The sequence below is a fragment of the Trichechus manatus genome, unplaced genomic scaffold (genome assembly GCF_000243295.1).
Source record: "Trichechus manatus latirostris isolate Lorelei unplaced genomic scaffold, TriManLat1.0 scaffold00001, whole genome shotgun sequence".
NCBI classification, from domain to species: Eukaryota; Metazoa; Chordata; class Mammalia; order Sirenia; family Trichechidae; genus Trichechus; species Trichechus manatus.
In genome coordinates this window covers 4,423,563-4,449,971 of record NW_004443937.1, presented here as the reverse complement: position 1 = coordinate 4,449,971, position 26,409 = coordinate 4,423,563, and the positions used below count along the sequence as shown (strand labels likewise).

Genomic DNA, 26,409 nt, shown 5'->3' with positions numbered 1-26,409 from the left:
CCCTGTTCTCCGACCTGTTGATCTTGGGTTCACCAGCCCCTGTGGCTATGTGAATCAGGAGAGTCCTCTTTCCTACCCCCATGGACTTGGGACGTACAACCTCCAAAAATCACGTGAGCCATCTCCTTGATATAAATCTCTATGTGTGTGTATACACACACACACACACATGCTTTACTGGTTTTGCTTCTCTAGAGCACCCCACCTAAGATACTACCCAATCATAAAATGGGCAAAAGACAGAACCCTCAACAAAGAGGACATCTAAGCACCCAACAAACATATGAAAAGATGCTCATGATCATTAGCCATTAGAGAGATGCAAATCAAAACTACAATGAAATACCATCTTAAACCAAAAACCAAATCAAACCCGTAGCTATTGATTCCAACTCATAGCAACCCTATAGGGCAGAGTAGAACTTATACCTGGCTAAAATGGCACTGATAAGAAAAAACAGATAACAACAAATTTGATGAGGATGTGGGGAGATTAGAATCCTTATCCATTGCTGGTGGGACTGTAAAATGGTACAACCACTACAGAAAACAATATGGTGCTTCCTCAAAAACTAGAAATAGAACTACCCTATGATCCAGCAATCCCACTCCTAGGTATATACCCTAGAGACCTAAAAATAATGACAGGAACAGACATATGCACACCTATGTTCATTACTGCTTTATTCACAATAGCAAATAAATGGAAACAACCAAAGTGTCCATCAACAGATGAATGGATAAGCAGACTGTGGTATACACATACAATGGAATACCAGGCAACCATAAAGAATGATGATGAGTCCGCAAAACATAACACAGATGGACCTGGAGGGCATAATGCTGGGTGAAATAACTCAAGCATATAAGAACAAATATTGTATGATCCCCTTTTACAAGCAGACAAGAATAGATACATAGACCAATGTTCACTGATGGTTACCAGGAGGTGGGCGGAGAGGAAAGTACGCTTTAGATCGCAGAGACTTTTTTTTTTTTTTTGATGATGGAAAAAGTGGCACTAAATGTGGATGTAGTGAGCACAGCATGACCAAAGTAAAAATGAGTAAGCATGTATGAATGGGTATAGGTATACTGGTATACAGGTAGGTACAGGTGTGTACACAGGCGAGAATAGAAGTATCTATAGTATAGGTACGTGAAAATACAAATATGTGGATGCAGGCACATATATTCACTGAAGAATACAGATACTCCACAGACATAACCAAACACCTTCCAAGACTGGTTTTCTGGGTTTGAAAGCTTAGGACCATAGTCTCATGGGCAACTCAATCAGCTGGCGTAACATAGTTCACAAAAATCATGATCTGCATCCTAGTGAGGGAGTAGCATCTGGGGTCTTAAAAGCTTGTGAGCGGCCATCTAAGACACAACTACTGGTCACTACTTACCTGGAGCAAAACAGTAAGAAGGTAACCAAGCTCAGAGAAGAAACAAGTCTACACAAGCCACAACCTCAACTACCCTGAGACCAGAACTAGATGGTGCCTGGCTACCACCACTGACAGTTCTGAGCAGGGTCACAATAGATGAGCCCGGACAGAATAGGAGGAAAATGTGGAGGAGAATTCAAATTTTTATTTAAAAAAAAAAAAAAAAAGCCAGACAAACTGGAACAGTAGAGAACAGAGGACTCCCTGAGACTATCGCCGTGAGATACTCTTTAAACCCAGAACCGAGCCTATCCTGAGATCCCCCTTTAGCAAAACCGCAGAGCGGCACACAAACTAAAGGTATTACCGGTAAGATCAGTGACCTACTTAAAAACCATCAGTGTGCGACCAAAAGGTCAACAATTATTCAAAAGCAAAGATGAGAAGATAAAGAGGCAGGGAAACTAGAGCACTGGAAACGGAACAAACAGAACACAAAGAGAATGTTGACACATCGTAAAAAGAATAACTATGTCTGGTGAGATCTGGGACATTTTTTTTCCAAAATTTAATAAAGTTTTTTTCTCAAAAAAAAAAATTGAGATAGAAAGAAAATACATTTATAGGTATAAAGTTCAGTATAGTTAAATGAGATAGGTAATTCATTAATTTCCTACAGTTTGGAAAGGCCTAGTACTTTTTTTCAAAATTTAAGTTTTTTCTCAAAGAAAAATTGAGATAGAAAATACATTTATATGTATAAAGTTCAGCAGAGTTAAATAAGTAACTCGTTAATTTCCTGTAATTTGGAAAGACCCAGTACTTTTTTCCCAAAATTTAATCGTTTTATCTCAAAAACAGAATGAGTTAGAAAATACATTTCTATGTATAAAGCTTGATATGGTTAAGCAAGAAGAATAACTCATTGATTTCCTATAATTTTGGAAAGGCCCAGTCCTTTGAAGTTAGCCTGAGATGTGCCCTTGCTTCATTAAAAACCATGCTCTCAAATTGCAACTTAAGACGTAAGTTTGTTGAAAACTAGATCAATAAACAAACTTTTCAAGCCCCTTTGGTATATGGCTTCCTTTTAAGAACCGACGATTGGACTCCACTGCTTTTCACCAGGTGAAGGAAAACACATGCTTCTAGTACCCAAAGACACTCCTTGGCTGTGATGCCAAGACCCTGAGCAACCCAATTCCTCCCCTCCCACCTAAGAGTAGGGAATCAGAGCAATGTAGTCACCTATCTGGCCTAACAGGGCCAGCAGCAATGCACAGCGCTCCCTCCCGCTAGAAGGTCCTTAGCTGGGTGTGCTGTCCTCTTGGACTTTGATGTCAACAGCCGAAAGGTAGACACCTATCTGGCCAAACAGGGCAGTAGCAATGCACAGCGCTCCCTCCAGCTAGTAGGTCCTTAGCTGGGTGTGCTGTCCTCTTCGACTCTGATGTCAACAGCCTCATGCCCTGGCAAACAAGGCTGGTGGAAGGGGAGGACTGACCTTCCCTGATAGCCCTGCCTCCCAGCGGGAGAATTTATGGGGCACATGGTACAGGACATCCAGGGAATCTCATGACCCCAAAATCTGGGCCAGACAGCCTCCCTCCTTCCCACTTAACTACCCTCAGCCTACGAAGCAGTCCCTGTGATGAAGGAGAAAGGCTGTAATTCTGATCTGCTTCAAACTCACTTGGATGGCTTTGGAGAAGTCTATCCCTTGGCCAACTCCAGAATTTGTATATAGAAAAGATCTGGGTGTGGCAATCTAATTAGATGGGGGGACTAAGGGCGTGTTTTGAGGCTGCGTTTACATGGCAAGCATCCAGACTGCATTTAAATCATGTGTTAAATAGTATATAGACTGTATCTGGGGGCAGGGCTGGAGATGAATCTAAAGCTCCCCGAGCAAGCCTTTGGTATACTACCACTGCCCCTTCCGGTTTCTGAGCCTCAGTTTCCCCATCTGTAAAAGAGACTAAACTGGACAGCTGTCCTGTAGTTCAGAGATTCCGGGGAAATCAAGAGAGAAGACAACCACCAGCCCACCCACGCACCCCCCCCCAAGCCCAGGAGGGCGCCAAAGAAGATCGGTCCCCGCGCGGGGCGGGCGGGTGCGGCCCCAGGACCCTAAACGCCCTGGCATCCCTTGGGGGACTCGGAGGACAGATGGCTGCACCCCAGGAAGTGCGTGCGGTGCTCGGCCAGGAGTTTCGGGCAGCGCGGGCTACTCACGGGTCCCCACGGTCGGGCCCCCGGCCGCGGCAGTGGATGGGGTTGAGCTCGTCCTGGGGAAAGGCGTGCGCCATGTAGTTGTCGTAGCCGAACGCGAACATGCCCCGCGCCAGGTCGCGCATCTGGGCTCTCAGCTGCGGCGGGAAGGCGCTGCTGTAGCGCTTCTCGTACTCGTCCGGGCCGCAGCCCCGGCCGCCCAGCACGTAGCCCCAGTGGTCCGAGCCGCACATGCCCGGCCCGGGCCGCCGCGGAGCCCGCAGCCGGCCGCCCGACGCCCCGGTAACCGGCGGCTGCAACCACGACGGCGCCGACGGCCCCCCGGGCCGGCCCGCGGATCCCGAATCGGGCGGCGCGAGGCCGTCGGGGACCCTCAGGCGCTGGAAGCCGAAGCTGAGCGGAAAGCGCTGGTAGAAGCCCATGCTGGGCCCCAGCCCGAAGACAAGCCACAGAACCCCATGGAGACCAAGCCGGAGGAGCAGCAGCCCCAGAACGAGCGCTCGCCATTGCATGGTCGCGCGGGCGCCGCGGGCATTATTTTAAAGCGCGGGGGGCCTCCCCGCCGACCACCGCACCCCGCGTCCGCCCCGTAGCCCGCTCACTTCCCCTTTAAAGAACTCCCCGGTGACGCACCAGGAACTGGCCCATTGTCCCCCACCCCCAACCCCACGGGCCAAGCCGGTCAGGCCCCGCGTTCGCCAGCCCGGTCGCCCAGGATTGGCCCGGCCCGAGCCGGCCTCGCGGGGCGCGGCCGGGGACCCCCTCCCACGCCATAGGCCGTCCAGACGTCAGCAGCCCCACGAGGCCCCGCCCCTGCCTCCAGGACCCGCCCCCTCTCCCGGCCCAGGTTCCGCCCCCTGGGCGGTCCAGAGTCTGGATGGGCTGGCGTGGCGAGTAGGGACCGCCCGGGCTTCGGGCGAGGGAACTTCCAGCCAATGGAAGCGCGTCACGCAGCGCCCGTCGGTCGCCGGACGGAGACGTGGCCGGAGCCGCCGGGCTTTGGGCAGGGCGTGTTTCTGTCCGAGGTGGGGCGGGAGAGTGACACTCCAAGTGTAGGTTAGGGGTGATGACAGTTAAAAGATACCTGAAGAAAGAATAGGGAAAGGGACATGCCTGTACAAAAAGATCCCTTCTCATAGTAAGACAGAGTTTTTAACTTGAGTGTATGGTGTATGCTTGGGCGGGCGGGGGGGAGGTAATATTACCGTTTAGCTCTAGGACTGCACAAAACGGCACCTTGAATTCTGCTGTTTTCGTTAGCACGCCCTAACTGGTAAAAATTGCTCACAGTGCTTTTAAAACGTATATTCCCAGATGCCATTCCAGACTTATCCAGCTAATATCTCCAGTAGAAGGTCTCGGGTTGTGTATATAAAAATGCTCTTGGGTAATTCTTAGGCTCTGGCAATTTCAGAAAATACAGAGATAGGTTATATTCTTTTGTCTTGGAAATGGGATCTAAAAAAAAAAAAAAGTCCAGGCCACCACCACCACCAAATTATTCTTGTTGTTAGGTGCTGTCGAGTCGACTTTGAATCACAGCGACCCCATGTGACAGAGTAGAACCGCCGCATGGGCTTTCCTAGGCTGTAATCTTTTACTAAACCACAGGTGCTGGGTTGGTTCAAACCCCTGACCTTTTGGTTAGCAGCCGAGCACTTAACCATTGCAAAACAAAACCAAAAACCAAACCCATTGCCATCTAGTCGATTCCGACTCATGGCGACCCTATAGGATGGGGTAGAACTGCCCCAAAGGTTTCCAAGGCTGTAACCTTTACAGAAGGTGGTAGGTTCGAACCGCCAACCTTTTGGTTAGCAGCTGAGCGCTTAACCACTGCACCACCAGGGCTCCTGTTGCACAAGGGCTCCTCAAATTCTTCTTACTAGATTTAACTATGGTGGTTCCTCGGGATAAAGACGTGGCAGTCTGCTTCCGTAAATATTAAAAACCAAACCAAACACATTGCCCTGGAATGGATTCTGACTCATAGCAACCCTATAGGACAGAGTAGAACTGCCCCATAGGCTTCCAAGGAGCGGCTGGTGGATTTTAACTGCCACACTTTTGATTAGCAGCCAAGCTCTTAACCACTGCACCACCAGGGCTCTGCCATAAACATTACAACCTTGGAAACTCCATGGGGCAGTTCTACTCTGTCTTATAGGGTCGCTATGAGTCGGAATCGACAGGATGGCAGTGGATTTTTTTTTTGTTCCTCCTGCCTCTCCCACTGTCACCCTCTGTCCCATACACCCCAACAGTGACCTAACCTTTGAGGTTTGGGAGAGTTTCCTAGTCAAGTCACTTTACCAGTCTATGTATACTTCCTATGATAATTAAGAAGACTGGAAAATTTAGCCCTGAAGGTTTTTTGTGTAATGAGACAACAGTTTGGGGTTTTGGTTTGTTTTGCTTGTTTGCTGCGGTTGGAAATGTCTGCTAAGGTTTAGACCATGTGCCTGTTACACCAGCGTTCCTGAAAAGCTTGAGAAGTAGGGCCTGGTGGGGCCCCCTAAGTCAGAGATAGGCTGAACGTGACCAAAAGAGTGATTAGGACGATGATAAGTTGTCATGTGGCACTCTATTACATTCTCAGGATCAGGGGACTTTTTGCCATACAGAAGGGTAATAAGGATTGAGAAACAGACCAAGGAAACATTTGACTATAACACACAGTGGATGGCACATAGCAAAGCCCTTTTTGTTGACTGAACCTAAAGATTTGCAGTTCGAGCCCACTTATCAATGCCGCAGAAGACAGGCCTGGCAATCTGTTTCCATTAAGATTACAGTCAAGAAAACCCTAAGAAGCAATTCTAATCTGCAACACATGGGGTCACCATGAGTCAGAATCGACTGGATGGCAGCAGTGCTTGGTTTTGTTTCGGTAAGGACTCTGCTGGAAGCCCAGTCCCAGCCCTTGATCCTGAACCTTGAGGCTCTGCCTTCCCAGAACTTGCAAACAGAATGTGAATTTTAAGTTGCATGTTGTATGTTTTCTTCCCAAGTGATTTTAGTGCAAATTCTAACTTAAATTTGATCTCACGCTGTAGTCAACTGTAGATCCATTGATGACAGCTCCTGTCTTCACATTAGAGACAAACTCTAAAATAAATTTCTTTTAATAAGCAGAGAAAACGATCCAGAACTTCTGAAAGATGCTTATCTTAGTTATCCAGTGCTGCTGTAACAGAAATACCACAAGTGAATGGCATTAACAAATGGAGATTTATTCTCTCACAGTCTAGGAGGCTAGAAGTCCGAATTCAGGGTGCTAGCTCCAGGGCAAGGCTTTCTCTCTGTGACAGCTCTGGGGGAAGGTCCTCATCATCAATCTTCGCTGGTCAAGGGGCTTCTTAGCACAGGGACCCTGGGTCCAAAGGATGCGCTATTCTCCTGGCTCTTGTTTCTTGGTGGTATGAGGTCCCCATGTCTCTCTGCTCGCTTCTCTTTTATATCTCAAGAGATTGATTTAAGACACAACCTAATCTCACAGATTGAGTCTTGCCTCATTAACATAACTGCCACTAATCCCACCTCATTAACATCATAGAAGTAGAATTTACAACACATAGGAAAATCACATCAGATGACAAAACGGTGGACGATCACGCAATACTGAGAATCACAGACTAGCCAAGTTGACACACATTTTTGGGGGAGACAGAATTCAATCCATAGCAATGCTTCTCATGGTAAAACTGACACTAGTTGTCAGTCATCTAGCTCTATATGGTTGTCAAAGCACTTTCACATGTGTTTCATTTAACCTTCACAAAAAACCTTGTGAAGTCTATTTCATAAACCGTAATGAAAGAAATCAGGCAGAAGGGCTCAAGTTTTCAGAACTAGTAAGCTTGAGGAAGAAAAAGAACTACTACCCATATCTTCTCAGCTTTAGTCCAGGGCTATTTACATTACAAGTAGCTGACCCTCAAGCCAAGAGACTGGTCTTTTCTGCTCCTCACAAGTCACCCCACAAGCAACTACGTTGACATTAGTGCCCTGCAAGATCTAGCCTCGGATTTAGGGGCCCAGTTCAGAAAGTGTTTCCTTCTCGAATTAAACTGAATCAAAAGAAAATGGAGCATTTTGTGACTAGCCCTTTGGATTCAACTAGGCCTCCCCTCAAGGTCAATGTTGCTGTTTGGGACAATTCCCATATCTTATCAGGAAGCCCCAATCTTAAAAATCGAACTCTTTAAAAGAGTTTGATTGTAATAAGTTTTTCTGTAGACAACTCACAAGTGTCTGAGGGAGCTGTTAAAAAAGAACATGGAAATGAGGCACTTCCATGATAAAAATATGGGGGACATTGGTGGTTCAGTGGTAGAATTCTCACCTTCCATGAGGAAGATTAAAAAAAAAAAGTTACCATCGAGTCAATTCCGACTCATAGTGACCCTACAGGACTATCCGTAATCTTTATGGATGCAGATGGCCACATCTTCTCCCGTAGACTGACTGGTGGGTTCAAACCGCCAACCTTTCAGTTAGCAGCGAGCACTTAACCACTGCACTGTTCAATTCCCAGTCAATGCACCTCGTGAGCAGCCACTACCATTTGTCAGTAGAGGTTTGCTATGATGGTAAACAGGTTTCAGCAGAGCTTCCAGAGAAGATGGACTAGGAAGAAAGGCCTGGGAATCTGCTTCTGAAAATCAGCCAATGAAAGCCCTTATGGATCACAAAGGTCTGATCCACAACCGATCATGGGGCATTTCATTTCATTCCATTGTGCATGGGGCTCTATGAGTCAACAGCTAACAACATTGTGGTAAAAATGACTTTACTCTGGGGGGCAGGGATGAAAAGCAGGCAGGTAAGAACTCAGAGTCAGGAGTCAGATGACAGGTGTTTGCTCCATCCTCTGAGTGACCTTCGGAAGTTACTTAGCTTTTCTTTCCTCATCTGTAACCTGAGGGTGGTAAGAGCAGTACTTAATCGCATGTGGTGGTTGCGAGGCTTGCCTGCAACAGCACTGTAAATGTAATGAGTCCTGTTATTACTACTCTTCAACTCTGTGAACCTTTTTAAGACCAGCATCTAGTAAAGTACCTGACACATTTACACCTGGTGTCTGCTGGATGAATTAAACAACTAAGCCCCTCCCTCTGGTTTCAAAACACTATCTTCAAAACATTATCTTAAGAAAAATGTGTTTAGTGAAACCGAGTATAAAATAGGATACGGGTTAAAACTCACCCCAGTCTAAGAACAGCTGAAAAGTCTTGAGTCCTCAAGTATCATTGCAGTTCTATCTAACTCAACCTGTGGCAGCCTCCCTACGTGACAATCCTAAACCTCTGTGAGTTGGGGGTACATCTCACAAGGTGATCCAATTCAGTCTCCTTACGTTCACAGTGGGAGGGCGGTCACCTGGCTAACAGGTTTATTTCCGTGTTTTTAAAGCTATACTCCATCATAAGCAGGCTGATACTCTGTTTTTTAGAATCAATCTTGTAAGTCTGAGTGCATGAATCAATGCACTAGGTTAAAACTGCTAGCAGAAAAAGGCTCTGGCCCTATCAGCATCATCAGTGAATAGTCCCAGAGCTTCCTACATTAAAAATATGAGAGTTAAAATAGTCTGTCAAAAGAAGGGATCTTCCTACTCTAAAAAGTTATGATTATCCAGAGCAATTATGTGAAAAAATTAAGTGATGGAATGATTCAGCTTTAAAAACTCTTATTGCTTCTTTCTGGAAGGAGGGGGAATCACCTATAATCCTATTATTAATTTGTCGAAGATCCTTCCAACTCCAGAATAAAGTCAATATTGTTTCCCGAGCTCTCTGTAAGAAGAGCGGAATTTCACATTTGGCTTAAAACTCAGTTTGCTGTTGTCGTGTGCCATCGAGTCCATTTCGACTCATAGTATATAATTACTATAATTCCCATCTATTTGATAGGCAAAAATCCAAGTTTGTCAACACACTCTGTTGGCGAGACACAGGGGACAAAGACTGGTAGAAATAAAAACTGGTACACATCCTTAGGAAGAGCAGTTTGGCAATTCCTAGCTTAGTTACAGATTCATTTACCCTTTGACCCAGATGTTTCTGTGAATTGCTGCACATGTATAAAATGACTCATTCCAGTATTGCTTATAAAAACAAAAGGTTTAAGCAACTCAAATGTCTATCAACAGTTAAATAAACTATGGAACCTCCACACAATAAAATTTCCCTTCCCACCTGTTCGAACTACTAAACCACTAAAACAAATGTAGCAATTATCCATCAAGAACTGATATTCACCATTCCTGTTCCATGCCTCGGCCCTTAGGTTATTAACTTGATGCTTCTGGAGAAAGTAGGAATTTTAAGAAATTCTTAAACCTTCTTGGAATGATGAGGAGAGCTAGTGTTTTCATATAGTGGTATGCCAAATAATAATGATTTGTTTTTGCTTAGAAAATGATACAAATAGGAAAAAAAAAGTTATGTAACTCATGTACTGGATGACAGCAGACAGAAATGATGGACTCTCTTAAAATGTATAAACAAGATAGCACATTGCGTGAGACAGGTTGTACGACATTGAGGACAGGCCAAAATTGTAGATTTTCAAGAGCTGCCTGAGGGAGATGCTATAATTAAAACCAAACCAGTCAGTTCCAACTCACGGCAACCACATGTGTGTCAGAGTAGAACTGTGCTCCACAGGGTCTGCCTTTTTTTTTTTTTTTTTTTACTTTAGGCATGGTTTATTTGCTTTTAGTTTCATCCTAAACAAACAGCTGAGACCCTAACAGAAAGTGAAAGTTTAATAAATATTTATTGAATAAATGAGCAAATTAATGATTAAAGAAATAAGACTGTAGGCAAAAGCAAATTATAGTAGCTTTTCTTTGTATTACAACACCTTTTTTATCTTTCAGTAAATGTACCAGAAATGAACCATGTAAACTGAGTGTTACCCGTTGAAGGAATCACCTTGGGGTGGGAGTGGGCAGTAAGCAAAAATGGTTTGACAATGCTACTGTTGTTCAAAGTATTTTTCATACACCTTTCAGCACCAGTCACACATCCCCTTATTGTGTTGTTGTTGGGTGCCGCTGAGTCCATTACAACTCACAGGGAACCTACAGGGCAGAGTAGAACTATCCCATAGGGTTTCCAAGGCTGTAATCTTTACCGGAGCAGATAAAGCCAGGTCTTTTCTCCCATGGTGGGTACAAACTGCTGACTTCTTGGTTAGCAGCCGAGCACTTAACCACTGCACCACGAGGGCTCCCACACATACCTAGTGAGCAGCAAATCTTAATCCTTTGGGTAAGGATATAATTTTTTTTTTTTATTATTGTGCTTCAAGTGAAAGTTTACAATTAAAGTTAGTCTCTTGTACAAAAATTTATACATACATTGTTATGTGACCCTAGTTACTCTCCCTATACTGTGCCAGCACACTCCTCCTTTCCACCCCGGATTTCCCATGTCCATTCAACAAGCTCCTGACCCTCTCTGCCTTCCCATCTCACCTCCAGACAGGAGCTGCCCATCTAGTCTCGTGTATCTACTTGAGCTAAGAACCGAACTCTTCACGAGTATCATTTCATGTTCCATAGTCCAGTCTAATCTTTGTCTGAAGAGTCGGTCTCAGGAGTGGTTTTAGGCTTGCGCTAACAGTGAGTCCGAGGGCCTTCCGGGGTCCCTCCAGTCTCAATCAAACCATTAAGTCTGGTCTTTTTACTAGAACTTGAGTTCTGCACCCCACTTATCTCCTGCTCCATCAGAGACTCTCTGTTGCGTTCCCCGTCAGGGCAGTCATTTGTGGTGCAAAATTATTTTAATCTTTTTGTTGAGAATATACATTGCAGAATCTATAGGGTTTTCAATGACTGGTTTTTTGGAAGTAGATTTCCAGGCCTTTCTTCCCAGGTGCCTCTGGGTGAACTCAAACCTCCAACCTTTCAGTTAGCAATGGAGCACATTAACCGTTTGTACCACCCAGAGACCTCCTACTATAATTAGCAACCCGTTAAATGTTCTATTTCCAATGTTCAAAAGGGAACATATCAGTTTTGTTTTTTCCTGTCATTATTTTGAAAGGAAGTATTTTCTAACTGCTGAAGGTTTCTGCAAAGCTGTAAAATTCCAGCAGAACCTAGCAACACAGTAGTTATAAAGTGTTAAACATAAGTTCTAAACCATTTACCCCAAATTTGGTAGTAGGTACATATTTGCCAACAATGTATACCAGAGTAAACATTTTTCTGCACTCTGGGAGAAATGCTTTAATATTTTTAAATGTCTTTCAAAATATAAGCCCATTATCTTTACAGCTTTTCCTTCAAACAAAAGTTACTGTATCATTCTGTAAAATGTCTATGCTCTCCAGTCAACTATGTTAAAATTTAAAGTTATATCAATATTTTTGTATTATTTTCAAGTGGAAGGAACATTCAACAACTTACATACACTAGGGTTAGTGGGTGTTTTCATAGCTGTTTTGTGCTTCACCCACCATCCAAAATCTCGAGGCTGCTAGAATGATAGCCTGTTAGTGGGAGAAATGATGTTAGAAACCCTCTACTTTTCATTTTACAGATGGGAAAACTAAGGGGCCAGGGGAGGTTCAGCAACTCACCAAAGTCATACTATCAGCTACTGGCAAGGACCAGAACCCATTCTCCCAAAGGTCAACTAATCCAGCAGTCTTTTCACAGAACCAAGCTGCACTGGCATCTTTAGCTAACAATCATTTTCCTGTTACATCCCTTCCTTTCATGCATGCCAAGATCTGCCAGCCCCAGTAAAAGGAGGCTAAGGTACCTTTCCCCTCCTGATTCCTGCTGAGAAATCTGCATTACCTAAATTACCAGCTGCCTTGGGATTTTAAAAGAGGGTTATTTTACTGGAGAGGGCTTATTAATGAAATGGAGTAATGACTCCTGCTGCTGCTTAGATTAAGAAAGTTCCTACTGCAGACCATCTAACATGTCAATGACCTGCTTTTTTGGCCAAGAACACCCAAAAGGCAGCAATGACAAAAGTTATCCACTTTATTAATAGCTGAATTTGAAACAGAAATTGTGTGGATTTTTACGAATCAACAGGAAGTATCTGCAATGGGCAGCATATTTGTAGAACTGCAAGTTTAAGGGAAGTCTGTGAGGCTAATGTTTGCTTTGCTATCTTCCTTTTCAAGTCTCCTCCTTGACGCACACACGGTTGAGGGCAGGACCTTCGAAGAGTGTAACAAAATGTTGAAGTCTAGCAGTTACAAGTTACGGTCTGGCTACATTAAGTTTAAGCTTCCACTCCAGTTCTCACCCCTTGCCAAACCCTCTGAGGGGTTGGAATTTACCAAATTTATGGGATTTCAGTGTAACTCAATTCTACATGGGTAAAACAGACAATGAACAGACAACAGAATTAGTTCCTCAGTTAAACAACAACAACAAAAACCCTGAACACTAAGCAGCCATGGCCCAATATACCCAATTTACTCAACAGAATCAAAAGGACTAGTTTTAGAAGTCTAAAAAAAGGATATAAACTTAGAATCAATCAAGGGTAAAGTAAGCTGAATTACACTGCCACCCCCCTCCTCCACCCTTTCAAAAATCTCTTCGGTAGGAGGGTGGGAAGAAGGGGACCAAACTGATTGCCTGACTAAATGGCTCCACTAATTCTGTAAACAAGTTTAAGCTTGATATCCTAGAGGCAGAAATGCTATTTCACACATCGAGTTAGCTAAAAAAGGTTGGCTATATGGAATGACAGTATGCATGTACACAAAGGGAAAGCCAAGTTGAACTATTCTGAGTAAAAATAGACAAAATCATGTCTACAATAGCTTTGATGAGATAAATGTTTGCTTTTGTAGTGCAGAAGATAACATACTAGCAAAATACGTCCAATGCTTTATTCTAGAAACCTGCCATTGTCAGAAAACCAACTGGAGTCTTAGGCATCTCTTACAATTCAGTTTATTAGCAGGGTTTTGATTTTTAAAACAACTAGATTATAAAATGCTTTAGTAGCTCTTCCCACTTAAAGTCATAAATTTGGTGTATTATGGCAGTTTACAGTAGTAGCACCTCCCACCCCCTCCCCAAAAAAAAAACACAGTATCAATTTTGTGGATATTTTAAAAGTTTATTTCTATTTTAACTAGCCCACATACCCCAATCTTAAGAGGGCTGAGCTGGTTTCTTTCTAGCACATGGTCTACAGACCCTCCTCATGTTAACTTTGTCTTTCCATCCCTTTCCAATAAAGACAGCACCTTCCATCATGATGCACATTTTAAGTTAAAATTGCCAATACAACCCTCAAAATGGAAGTTTATTGAATAAAGCTGAGAAGAGCAGTAAACAGACAAAAAATGCATCCACCTAAATTAAAAAAAAAAAAATACGTATTTACAAACTTCAGTAACTGTTAAGTTTTCACATGCAGAGGTTAATGCACAGGAAAATGTTGGTAATAGTGTTTGGAGATCTTGAAATGCTGAAAGCAATGAAAAGACACACAAACACTCTAAGGTTTAACTATAGGTCAATTAACAAACCTATGCGGTCCTCACGTAGTCACACATTCTATTTCTGAATTCTCCTCATAGCACAAGTAAGTTGCCACATTCTTTGTAACGGTTCACAGTGACCATTGATGGTTGTGAACTACAGTAGCAAGTTTAAATAACTCTTCGTTTACAGAACCATCCATTCCATCGGGGAAGTAAGCAACATGCTTCAAAGAATAAGAACAGAATTTTAAAAGCCCAGATTCTCCTCATAAAAATGTGACTGGAGAAAAACAAGTAGTGTCTGTGCAACACAGTGCAGTACTTTGTACAGAATATTTTTAAGGCCATGGCAGTCTATAAATTAAAACTGGTATTCATTGAAAGAACTTACTGTTGACTACACTCTGAGTGCTCAACACGTTTGGAAATGAATGCACTGTCCACATGTAAGTGCTGCGTAACAAAAGAAACAAAAATCACACACAGTGTGAGGCAACACGTAAGTTTTATCTACTACAGTGGTCTAGGTGGATAACGATGTACAAGTGAACCAGTATTCATTCGTCCCTTTATGTATATGGAGATCGCTAAGCTACAAAATGTGTTCATTTTCAGTTTTTACACATCTCTGTATCACAGAAGCAAACAATAAACAGCATCAGTTCCTCGGTTCTCTGTGTGGCTGATTATTAAACAACCTGTAGACATTGCGCATGATTACATTAAATAAAGCAGGCAGGTCTAGAGTTGTCACAATAATCAAGATGTCTAATGGCACCCAACAGAATGGTGCCAAACCTTACATCAATAAGAGAGAAAAATAAGAATTTGTATTTGTTTATAAGCATCATTTGTGCTGAAAGTCAACTTAATGACTGGATATAAAAAGTCAGGAGTTAGAGTGTCATGCAGAAGCACTGATTTAGTGACTAGAGATAGAAACAACAAACAGGTGTTTGAACAAAGTCGGACAGTCTTAACAGATTTTATTATATTGGCTGGAATGCTCTAAATTCATGAAAGCTTCTGGGAAAATCTTCAGTTCCCAACCCCTTATAAAAGTGTGTTGAACCAGGAAAAAAAAAAAGAAGTAATGATCTGGACAGATACAAAACAGCATGCCTTAGCTCCTCCCCTATCCCCAACTGCTATCTGGTGATGAAGAATTCTCAGAAAACAGAATGTTTTTAAAAATCACCAGGTAAGACCTCACCAGTGTAAAGAACCAGTAACAACATCGATGTGATGCGTCCGCTCCCTCTTTGCAGACCAGTTTTTAATTTCTATGGTGTAATGAACATGTCACATGCATTTGTGAGATAAGATAGACATTATGTTTATATCCCACACGAATCAGGCTGAAAAGTTGTCTAAATACTGTGTGTGGCACTACAAACTTCATGCTGTCTCAAGTCAGTATCAGTATTAAGCTATTGGACTCTACAATTAAATATCCTAGATAGACATTTACTGAAAATCAATATAAAAATCTGGCCCAGAAAGACCAGAATGGAAATAAGCAATTTTCTTGATTTAAGATGGTCAAAAGTGTGTTTTTAAAAAAAGGTCTACACACTGTTTAAGACAAGTATGTGTAAGAAGCCTTTTTGTGTGTGTGCTGACTTTATCATGACAACTCTAGCTGATTCTTTATGAAGGGTTAGGGATACACATCTTCAGCAGTGCACATGAGAAATAAACTCTGAAAAAGGCAATTTCTTGGGTTTAGGAAGGACCGTATTCTGGGAAGTACTTCAGAGGAACGGACAATAATTCTAGGATTATAGCCAAGAAGGACTGGAAGACTTCAGAAGATGCTTCAGCTTCTTCTAGATTTTGAATGTTGAATAAGCCATTGAAGTGTGATATCTAGAGATAGGGGAAGAGGGGGGGAAAAAGTCAAAGCATTAAGAAATTAGACATCAAACAGACAATGTTAGAAAATGCAGCTAACGTTCAGGCGCGTGATGCAGTCAACACGGGGCCTACCGTCCGTCCTCTGCCCATCTGCACCTGCACTACTAGACAACACTACTCGAGCTTCAGAGGACCATCGGAAGAATTTTAAGAGACTGAGGGGTCTCCTGATTTAAAAATTAAAATGTGTACAGGACAGTTTGTATCATCTTTTGTTCATTCAGAAAGGTACTGACTGCCTATAAGATCAAGTATTATACCTGAGGTACCAGGAACGCAAAGATATGGGAGAACCCCTCTCTACCCTTGAGGAACTTTTAGTCTAGGAGACAGAAACAGCACCACAGAATTCCAGGTAAAAGAAACAGCAAAAGCAAAAAATAAAGAAAGGCATGAAACAATGTGGAACTCTGGGTGAACTGTAAGTGAAATGACCTGGCTAAAGTACAAGGATGAGGAAGTGGGCTGGCACGGACTGCAAAGACTAGAACAGTTTCTCAACCCTGCTCCACTGACATTTGGGGCTGGATAATTCTTTACCGTGGGGGGGCTATCCTGGGCACTGTAGGATGTTTAGCAGCATCAATGCCCTTTATCACTAGATGCCAGAGGGACCTTCTACCCTCACCCCCACCCCACTTTGTGACTTGATTACCTAAGAAGTCTAATCCATTTGGCAGTTAGTTTATATTTCTTGCTCCAAATAATCTGGCATTCTGATTTATAAACTACTTGTTTGGAATCTAGTTAGTGTGGATCAGTTTTCTTGGCCTTGATAACACTTTAAGTGAACCAGGAGTTCTAAACTACAAAACTGGGGTTGGATGGATCCTGGTGACTAGTGAGGTCTAACAAACTATGAAGACCAGCCTCAAATAACAAAAGCAGTTCTCACCAGCTCTGCTGCATTTCCTTCATAGATGAGCTCCCAAGACTTTTTTCAGGTAAGTATCGGCTAATTTTGTCAAGATGATAAAATTACTAAGGACTCTTTCTCCCTTCAAAAGTTTTTTTTTCCCCCCTATTTCAGAAAATACTAGAGAAAATATAAGGGAGTAGTGGATTAATAGAACACCACAGTGTACTGAAAATTATGGTTAGTATAGAACAGGGTTTCTCAATTTCAGCACTATTGACATTTTGGGCTGGATATTCTCTGCTCTGGGGGCTGTAGGAGGTTGAGCAGCATCTCTGGCCTCTGTTCGTTAGATACCAGCATTGCTTCCCTCATGGGGGCAACCGAAAATGTCTCCAAACATCAAAAAATGTCCCCTGAGGAAAAAAGATCCCTTAGTGAGAACCACTGGCAAAGTAAATAAATGCTCTCTTGGAGGCAAATTTTAACATTTAACAAGAGTCTCCCCTACACAGAAAAAAATTTTTTCTTTAATACAATTTAAGTCTAAGTAACCGTAAGTGTTTGAACACTCTATTCTCAAATAATCTAAAATGTACCAATGTAACAAGTCACTTATTCATTAGATGAAAATTAGTGTTCATCAGCAACATACTAGGGCTTAGATGACTTTCAGTGGTCTTTAAAGATAGCCCAGAATCAACCAAAACAACTGTCAACATTTTGACTCATTAGAGCATGTTTGGGGCAAGGCAGGGGAAGATACAGGCTGGAATTAACTCCAAAAAAAGCCAAGCATGATGAGAATCAATGCATACTGAATGAAGGTTAAAGGAAAAGAATCAGAATACCTTTTTAAACATGCTATTTTGACACTATTTATTGCACATTATTCCAATACACTTGTTTATTAAATAATCCCTCATATTAAGTAAGAGACTAAAGTTAAGACATGCAGACTTATTCTTTAAGTACATTAAATAGATAAAAGATATTTGTAGCAATATCTCCAATAGAGTGCTAACATATAACAATAATATACTGGTTCAATAAACAAAAAAAAATTGTTACAGTGCCTCTAGACCAATTTTTGTAAAGTCCTATTTTAAAAATGTCATTTTGTTATACAGCACAGCTGGATACTAGCTCTGCAAATATTAATACAATAAATTGGTATTACATAATGCTTAACTTCATGGTTTTACTGCATTTACTTCTTTAAATAGCGTGGAGCTGTTTGTTGTCAAAAGGTGTAATGTCTACTCTTTTTCCTGAGGCAAAAACAACAGTACCCTATAAAGGAAGTCACTTAAACAGAAATGGGAATAAACAGTAAGAAGCATTAGATGTCCCTTCCAATGACATCTACTTCTTCCATAACACCAGTCATTACCTACCTATATTATCCTTCTCTTTGCAAGAAATTGAATAGCAGCAAATTTCTCTATCCTGAATAGCAGACAGATTCCTATAAGAAGAATTAAGAGAATAAGGCTGTGTTTAAAATAGTTGTCATACTGATCACTCTGCTCAATTTTACTTATTATTACTAATAAACTGAAGAAATTATTTTACTCTACTAAAATTCTAGGGATTGACTTCTCTGATGGGCCAACTTTATCTACCTAACAGCATGGCTATAATTATTATTACTGAGTAATGTAATGATATTAAACAATTAAAATAGTGAGCAAAATAGTATTATTCAGAATCAACTTTTAAAAACGCCATCATTGATTCTTAAAGACGTACATTTTTTCAATTAGCTGTTTCTCATCCAAGGCATTAGGAAGATCTCTCTTGTTTCCAAGAACTAGCACCTTAAAAAAAAAAAAAGACATTAGAAGTGAACTGTCATGTAAGAAGATAGTTTTAACAAACTAATGTCAAAGAAGCATATCATCTTGATATCAATAAATGTTAAAACAGATGTTACCACATGACATAGTATTAAATCAGATTTGTGTAACTGGTGGTTTGTCAGATTAATTTAATAATCGAAATTAGCATTTACTTAACTTCTACCACGTAGATACCCTTAATTCAATTTGCAGCTGCCAACTTCTATTTAAAACCATCTTAAGTCTATGCTATGCATTCTGCTATTTCTTTTGTTTTTAAATTGTGCTTTAGGCACAGATTTACAGAGCATGTTAGTTTCTCATTAAACAATTAGTATACATATTGTTTTGTGACACTGGTTACCAACCCTACAACGTATCAACACTCTTCCCTTCTCGACCTTGGGTTCCCTATTTCCACTGGTCCAGCTTTCCTGTCCCCTCCTGTCTTCTCATCCTTGCCCCTGGATTGGTATACCCATTTAGTCTCATATACATGGTTGAGCTGCTACATGTATTGTTTGTTTTATGGGCCTGTCTAATCTTTGGCTGAAGGGTGAACCTCAGGAGTGACTTTAGTACTGAGTTAAAAGGGTGTCCAGGGGCCATAGTCTCAGGGTTTCTCCAGTCTCCGTCAGACCAGTAAGTCTGGTCCTTTTTTGTGAATATGAATTTTGTTCTACACTCTCCTCCAGCTCTGTCCAGGACCCTCTATTGTGATCCCTGTCAGAGCAGCTGGCGGTGGTAGCTGGGCACCATTTAGTTGTGCTGGGCTCAGTCTGGTGGAAGCTGTAGTAGTTATGGTCCATTAGTCCTCTGGACTAATCTTTCCCTTGTGTCTTTGGTTTTCTTCATTCTCCCCTGCTCCAGACAGGGTGGAACCAGTAGATCTATCTTAGATGGCTGCTCACAAGCTTTTAAGACCCAGACGCTACTCACAAAAGTAGGATGTAGAATATTTTCTTTATAAAGTATGTTATGCCAATTGAGCTAGATAGCTGTCCCCTGAGACCATGGTCCCCAGCCCTCAGCCCAGGCATTCTGCTATTTCTTAATAAATCTTCACCAAAATATTAATATGATCTTAAGAACCAAGGGTAGGGAAATACTTTTTATACACAAGTCATAAAATACCTATTAATCACATAGATACATTTTTCAAATTCAGGATAGATTCTATAGGATATCATTTATAAATATTCTAAGATGATGGATAAGATTGGGCATCAGGATAAATACTGTAGATACAAACTGTGAGAATACGTTAAGTGTTATCATCTAATTGCTAGATGTACTTTGAAAAGAGAGCAGAGCAGAGGTGGCCTTCCCCAGTTATCGCTCCGCTCTATCTTTCCCGGATACAATCTCCTTACAGCCTTACACACAGAAAACAAAGAACATGAATACATGTAACTTATTTGATAGCATCCACACTCTAAGTCAGTGTTTTCCAAGAATGTTTACCTTTACTGGTCCAAAGTACACATCATGTCTACCTTGTCATATATATTCTTCACTTAATACCTTCCCACTGTCAGAAATGTGAACCAATTCTACATAGGCCTAGACCCTTACTTTGCACAAAAGACAGAGACAAGGGCATAGGCACAGACAGCCAGGGGTGCTGGGGGCTCTCAGAGAACATTAAGTAAAACTACAGAGAGCTGGAGAGCCAAGAGCTGAATCTCAGTATCTTTGGTCAGCCTGCCTTCCCTTCCCCAACTCTTAATCCTCTCCACACTTTTGTTTAAGTCACTCTGTGTTCTCAAGTTGAAACTAACTTGCTGAGTGTCTAATACTACATCATGGTCATTTGTGATCAGCTCTCAGTTTTGAGGTTGCCTGGCATCTTAGTCCTCTACCTATATTTAAGAAAATTTGAACCTTATAAAACTTCCCCCCAATAAAGTTACTTGCTTCTATAGATAATTTCTTTCCCAGCTTTCCTTTTAGCTAGAGCGTGGATACATAATCTAGGATCAATCATATATAACCACCAATATTGTGAATGTATCATCCAGTGATGCAAAAAATGCAACGGGGGGAGAAAAAAGAAAACAAGGATAGAGAAGCCATTCTGATAGTGGAGGGAAATCAGCCAGATCATCTCCAACCAGAGCAACTGCGTCTCGTGTTCAGCAAGTGCATATGGTCACCAGACTGATTCCGTGAGTTTGAGTCTGGGTGTGATCCTGGTAGATACTCAGCTTCCCAGAGATTCTGCAAGCTACTCAATAAATATTCTTTCAATGAATTCCTTTCTGCTTAAATCAGCTTCCTACTGTTTGCAACTAAGAACCCTGATGATTACCAAAATAAGGCTGATTTTTTTATTTGTGGTATACGGTGCTTGTTTTTAATATAAAAGAAAAAGAATACACTCACTCTTGACTTATCGACATGGTTAGGTTCCAAATATCAGGTCATTATGCAAAAATCGACATTATGCAAAAATGGAAGTTTTTTGTTTGTTTTCAGACCATCAATTTGTCTAATCTTTTTTATTTAGAAAATATGATCATTGAAATAATAACAGCTCAGATTTACTGATGTGCTCATCACTGTGACAAGTCCAGTTATGGATTATTCCACTGCAGAGGAGGAGGCTTGGAGGAGACAAAGCTGGATAAAGCTGGGCTGTGTGAAGCCCATAGCTTAGCCACCTCACCTTCCTCCTGTGCTGGGTCAGAGCTGCCCTCACCGACCCGCCTCCAGGGCTCCACTCCCACCCCTGCAAGCCCTGTGTTCCGGATCCTGCAGTCTGGTCTGCCCTCTGGGCCTGGTGAGTCACCAAGGCTCAAGGCTTCCTGCAAGGGCGCTGGGAGCCTAGCCATGCCCCGGCCAGGAGCCTAGCTTCAGGCCCAGTTCGGCTCACTTTGGGATGTCATTAAACTTGCACGCATTTCTTCCAAATGCCCTCTCTGATGCCTCTTTCTTTTCTCCCTTCTCACTCCATAGCAATTTTGAGCTGCAGGGACTCAGGCGGCACAGGAGCTGGGAACCCAGAACAGGTGTCTGCTAGCTCAGTGCCACCTGCGTGTCTGCCCAGAGGCATGCAGCAGCTGGACACGGCAGCCCTGCTGGCAGGAGGGAACGCAGGGCACCAGGCAGGACGGCCTGGCTTCCCAGAGACCATCCGGAGACCCTCCTCTAGGGAGGCGGTGATCCGCAGCTGTTGCTACCATGCCCATTGCCTTGCTAATGCTCAAAATAGTTGGATAGTAGATTTTTTTACTACTGTTGTAAATGAGAAAGGTCGGATAACAAGATAGTCGATAAGTGAGGAGTAGGTGTAGTCTGGAAGTCAGACATGTTCAAAACCTGGCTGTGCAAACTTACTAATGACCATGTGGATCTTGAACAAATAACTTTCATAAAGTGGGGATAATGTCACCAAGCTCAAAATGTTGTGAGGGTCACCTGAGATAATATACTTCAAGTATCTGACACTCAAGAGCTTATCTTGAGGCTAAAACCTGGTCTTTTTCCAGCATTCCTCAGCTCAACAAACAGCATCATCCTCCATCTAACTGCATATGTAAGGAACTAGAAATTACTCTTTATATCTCCCCTCCTCTAATCTATTGCCCTGTCTGGCTGATTGTGCTCCTAAATAGCTCCATAATCTGTTTCTGTTCTATAATTTTCCAGGACTACTGCAACAGCTTCTTAAACTGCCCTCTGCGTAGTCCCTCTTGACCACTTCAATCCAATCTTAAAAGGTAATCAGAGTGATCAATTCAAATCACAAACTGATCATTTAAAACACTTCCAGGGCTTCCCACAAAGTCCTCTGCAGCGTGGCCTCCTCCAACAACCCGGCAGCAGGGCACACCACACTCTACCCCTGCCCCCACTCTGCTCTGTGCTGGAGTGAGACCAGCCTCCTCCTCTCAGTGCCTCGCTGCCTCACACCAGCCTGAACTCTTTTCCCCTCCAACCATCACCAATTTAATTCCTACACATCCTTCAGGTCTCAGCTCAAATATCACTTACTCTGGGAATCCTTCCTTGTTCCCTCAAACTGGATCAAATCTCCCCTCTAACTTATAAATCTCATAGTCCCATGGCCCTCTTCTTTGTAGCACTTATCAAAGCTGGGTTATTCAAGTGATGCCACAGTACCTGCCTTTCTCATTAAACCGTAAACTCCATGATACAGGGAATATGTTTCCATTTATTTCTTTTCAGGATTGTACCTCCTTGATTGAATTTAATAGATACTTGGTGAAGAAATTAATAAAAAACACAATGCCTAGTACTATGAAAGATACTCAGTAAACATAAGCCTTTTAAATTTTAAAACAGAAGACATTTTACTGACTTCAAACATATTATAATCATATATTTGCAAACGTAAAAAAAAAAAGTATTCTGTACTTACTGGAATTCCTTGTAACTGTGGTTTATCTAGAAGATTATGTAGTTCATTTCGAGAGGCTTCTATCTTTTCACGATCTGCAGCATCTATCATGTAACTTAAAAAAAAAAAAAAGAAGTCATCTAAATATGCCTTCTCCATATACCTTGATAATCACAACTAAGCTTACAGATTTTTAAAATTTTCTTAGGATTTACCTTACTGGAATTATTAATCAAAATAAAGTAAGTCCTGGATAAAGAAAAGTTCAACACCCATAAATACTTTTAACTAGACTGTTCTTAACGGCTAATACACGATAGTAAAACATTTACATCCCTTAACTCTTAGCTGCATAAACAAAAACATAAAGCTCTCACTCTATGATTACAAAATTTTAAATCCCATGTTATGGCATTACGCTAAGAAAGTATCTAAGAAAGACTTTTATAGCCTGGGAGAAAAACTGAGCATTTGGAAGTATTAAAAACATCTTATTCTTTGAAGCTCTAAACTGACTTTAAAAAGACACTTACACAATCGCGTTGACTCCCCTGCAGTAGCGTTCCCACATGCTCCGGAATCGAGGTTGCCCTCCTATGTCCCAGATCTTTAAACCAAGACAAGACAATTCTTAATAAAGAATATTTGAAACAATACGATGAAAGAGAAAGCAGCAGAAGAAAGGAGAAAGATCAGGCAGATATGCCCATTTCCACAACGCTAGAGCCAAGGAACTCCTCTAGCTGCAAGTGAGCTCTCTTAATCTGGGAATTCTTAGAACTGCTTCTAAAATTGAAGTCCGTATTTAATACGTTTGTACTAGATCTAAAATTCTGCTTGAGGAGAGATTTGGCTTTTGTGCAATACTTTCTTTGCCTGTTAACCAACACATTTCTAATATTGAAAAAGTTTATCTTCAAGGTAACACTTTTTAAATCTATAGAACCATTTATCATCCAGATTTGAATGCCAAGACAGGAAACAACAGTTCATTCTGAATCTTTTGAAGTTTGATAGGGTATATATTAATACCCAATCTTTTTGTGTAGTCTCGTAAATAAATGGCCAACATTCCCACCTAGGTGTATTTCTTATACAAAATTATTTCATCCATATGCAAGCCATTGCCCATAATAATAATTTATTATTACACCTGCTCTATAGGGCACTATGCTGGACACTGGGCTACATAAAAAGTTGAGTCAGGGTATTTATCTTCAAGAGGCTTCCAATTTAGCTATAGATACAAGTAACATGCATAAAGAGACACATACATGGATAAATTAGGAGCTTCATTACACCAGGTACTGAAAGTGTTTAGTAAATAGCTTCTGTGAGACATGAGAATTGTGCAAAATGGCCGTAAGGTCTCAGGACACGGACATAAACTGCCAATAGCTACTGAACAACAAAAAAAAAAACACTAAAATAAGGCCCCTAATAAACAGTCCACATTTAAACTTTGAAGTATTCCCAGAGGAGTGATATTTGAGCTAAGACCTGATGGATGTGTAGAATTAAGCTGGTGATGGTTGGAGGGGAAGAAAGTTCAGGCAAAGGCCCTTTGGTGTGAGGCAGTGAGGCACTGAGAAGAGGAGGCTGGTCTCACTCCAGCACAGAGCAGACTCAATGGCAACGGGTTGGTTTCATTTAAACTTTAAATTTATCAAGCTCATTCTAAAAAGAAAATTGTGTTTTAACTTTTTCCTATTTTATAGTGTTAATAGTACTAAAGGAGGGGAAAATTGGTTTGCAGTATTTGCTGTCACAAATTTAATAAGTATTAAATTACCAATATTATAAATAATAAATTACCGTTTACTATAAAATACTACTCACAAAATAATACAATATCACATTCCAAATACTCTGAAGTTGAGATTTTTATTTCCTAGAAACACTTAAATCCAAAAAATTACTTTTGCCAACCCTCAAGTTTTTTATGGGCCACTTAAAACATTTCAACCTTTACACATTTTGATCCATCAGACAAAATATCCATTCATTAGTTAAGAATTGCAAATACTCAAGTAAAAAAAAAACAAAAAACCAGAGAAAGTTTTAGCTGTATATGCTAATCAATTTCAATAGCAAGTAGCTAACGTACCTTTATTGTGACGTTACCTTTAGTTACTTTCCTCATGTTGAAGCCCACTGTCGGTATCATATCTTCACTGAACTGACCTGACTGAACAAAATAAAACACTTGATGTTAGACTAGTCAATATTTATAAAGGGATGTAACTTTGCATAACCTTCTAGTATCAAATTTCATTTGGACCTGTTTCAGTAAATGATTTTTTTAGTGGCAGGAATAATCTGCTTTAAGAAAACATTCCTTACAACCATAATTCTTGAAAAGGGGCATTATTTTGTTTATACAAAGACATATTCTTTCATTATAAAATAATATTTCTTAAAAATAAGGGTTTTTTAAAATTTCCCTAAGTTAAAAAAAAGAAACTTTGTACATTATAAATAATTATGAAAATTTATAAATTCTCCCACCTAAACATATATTTTCAAACACAAAGTAGAAGAAAATCAGAAGTAAACCTTTGGAAAATGGAAAAAAAGGCTTTGTATTTTTTAAGATTTAAATTATTTTGGCAATAAATAGTAAAATTCACTGATAAATAACTTTGCCCAGCTTATCTTTTAACAAGGCTTATAAAATAGAAGTTACTCCTTTTATGTAATCAGTTCTGTTCTCTTGCTCATTTCTCACCATGACATCATGACTAAAATTAAATATTTTCCTGTAATAGCATTTCTATGACTTTGCCACATTTAAAATGTTTATTTGTCTGTAATTTGTTTTATCATATAGTGCAAGAAAGTTTCTTTTTTTCCAAATGAATAACCAATAATCATCATCAGTAATTTAAAAATCCACATTTTGCCAACTATTTGAAGTGATATGCCAAACTCCATATACAGACATGTCTGCTTTGAGAAAACGCAATCTTTATCAAGCCTTGATATTAAACAACTATCAAGTCTCCCTATCTAGGTGTATGGCTCGTCCAATAGATCATTCAAATCCTTTATAGCCTTCAGTAAAGCATCATAGTTTTCATAACAGATCTTATATACTTCTTGTTGTATCTGTATTTTGACCACCATTATAAAACATATCAAGATATAATACTGATTTTATGTATGTATATTCTAAACACTTTACCAAATATTAATTTTTCAGTTGGCCTGACTCTACTTTTTAGCTAAACAGCTCAGGATTATCAAATATCCCAACAAGGAACTGGTTAAATAAATAGGACTCTATTTTCAAGACCCTAACACTGGTTGATTATTTGCTGTGAC

The 26,409-nt window shown here is 41.0% G+C and overlaps 2 protein-coding genes across 4 annotated transcripts in view; both read right to left on the bottom strand.

Annotated features, from left to right (window-relative positions):
• Positions 1-4,274, bottom strand: part of EDEM1 (ER degradation enhancing alpha-mannosidase like protein 1) — a 40,682-nt gene extending 36,408 nt beyond the window's left edge. For 2 of the 3 annotated variants that reach the window (XM_023736467.1, XM_004368285.2), the window contains exon 1: positions 3,633-4,274. In XM_023736467.1, coding sequence (XP_023592235.1) covers positions 3,633-4,141 — 509 coding nt within the window. In that variant the 5' untranslated portion in view covers positions 4,142-4,274. Of the gene's footprint in view, positions 1-2,645; positions 3,574-3,632 lie in introns of those variants that run through there. The other variant, XM_023736531.1, reaches the window with a different exon arrangement.
• A 9,386-nt stretch (positions 4,275-13,660) lies between these two features.
• ARL8B (ADP ribosylation factor like GTPase 8B) overlaps positions 13,661-26,409 on the bottom strand; it is a 51,063-nt gene continuing 38,314 nt past the window's right edge. The window contains 6 exon segments of the mRNA XM_004391350.3: positions 13,661-15,977; positions 18,279-18,349; positions 18,634-18,701; positions 23,107-23,200; positions 23,619-23,692; positions 25,193-25,273. Coding sequence (XP_004391407.1) covers positions 15,928-15,977; positions 18,279-18,349; positions 18,634-18,701; positions 23,107-23,200; positions 23,619-23,692; positions 25,193-25,273 — 438 coding nt within the window. The 3' untranslated portion in view covers positions 13,661-15,927.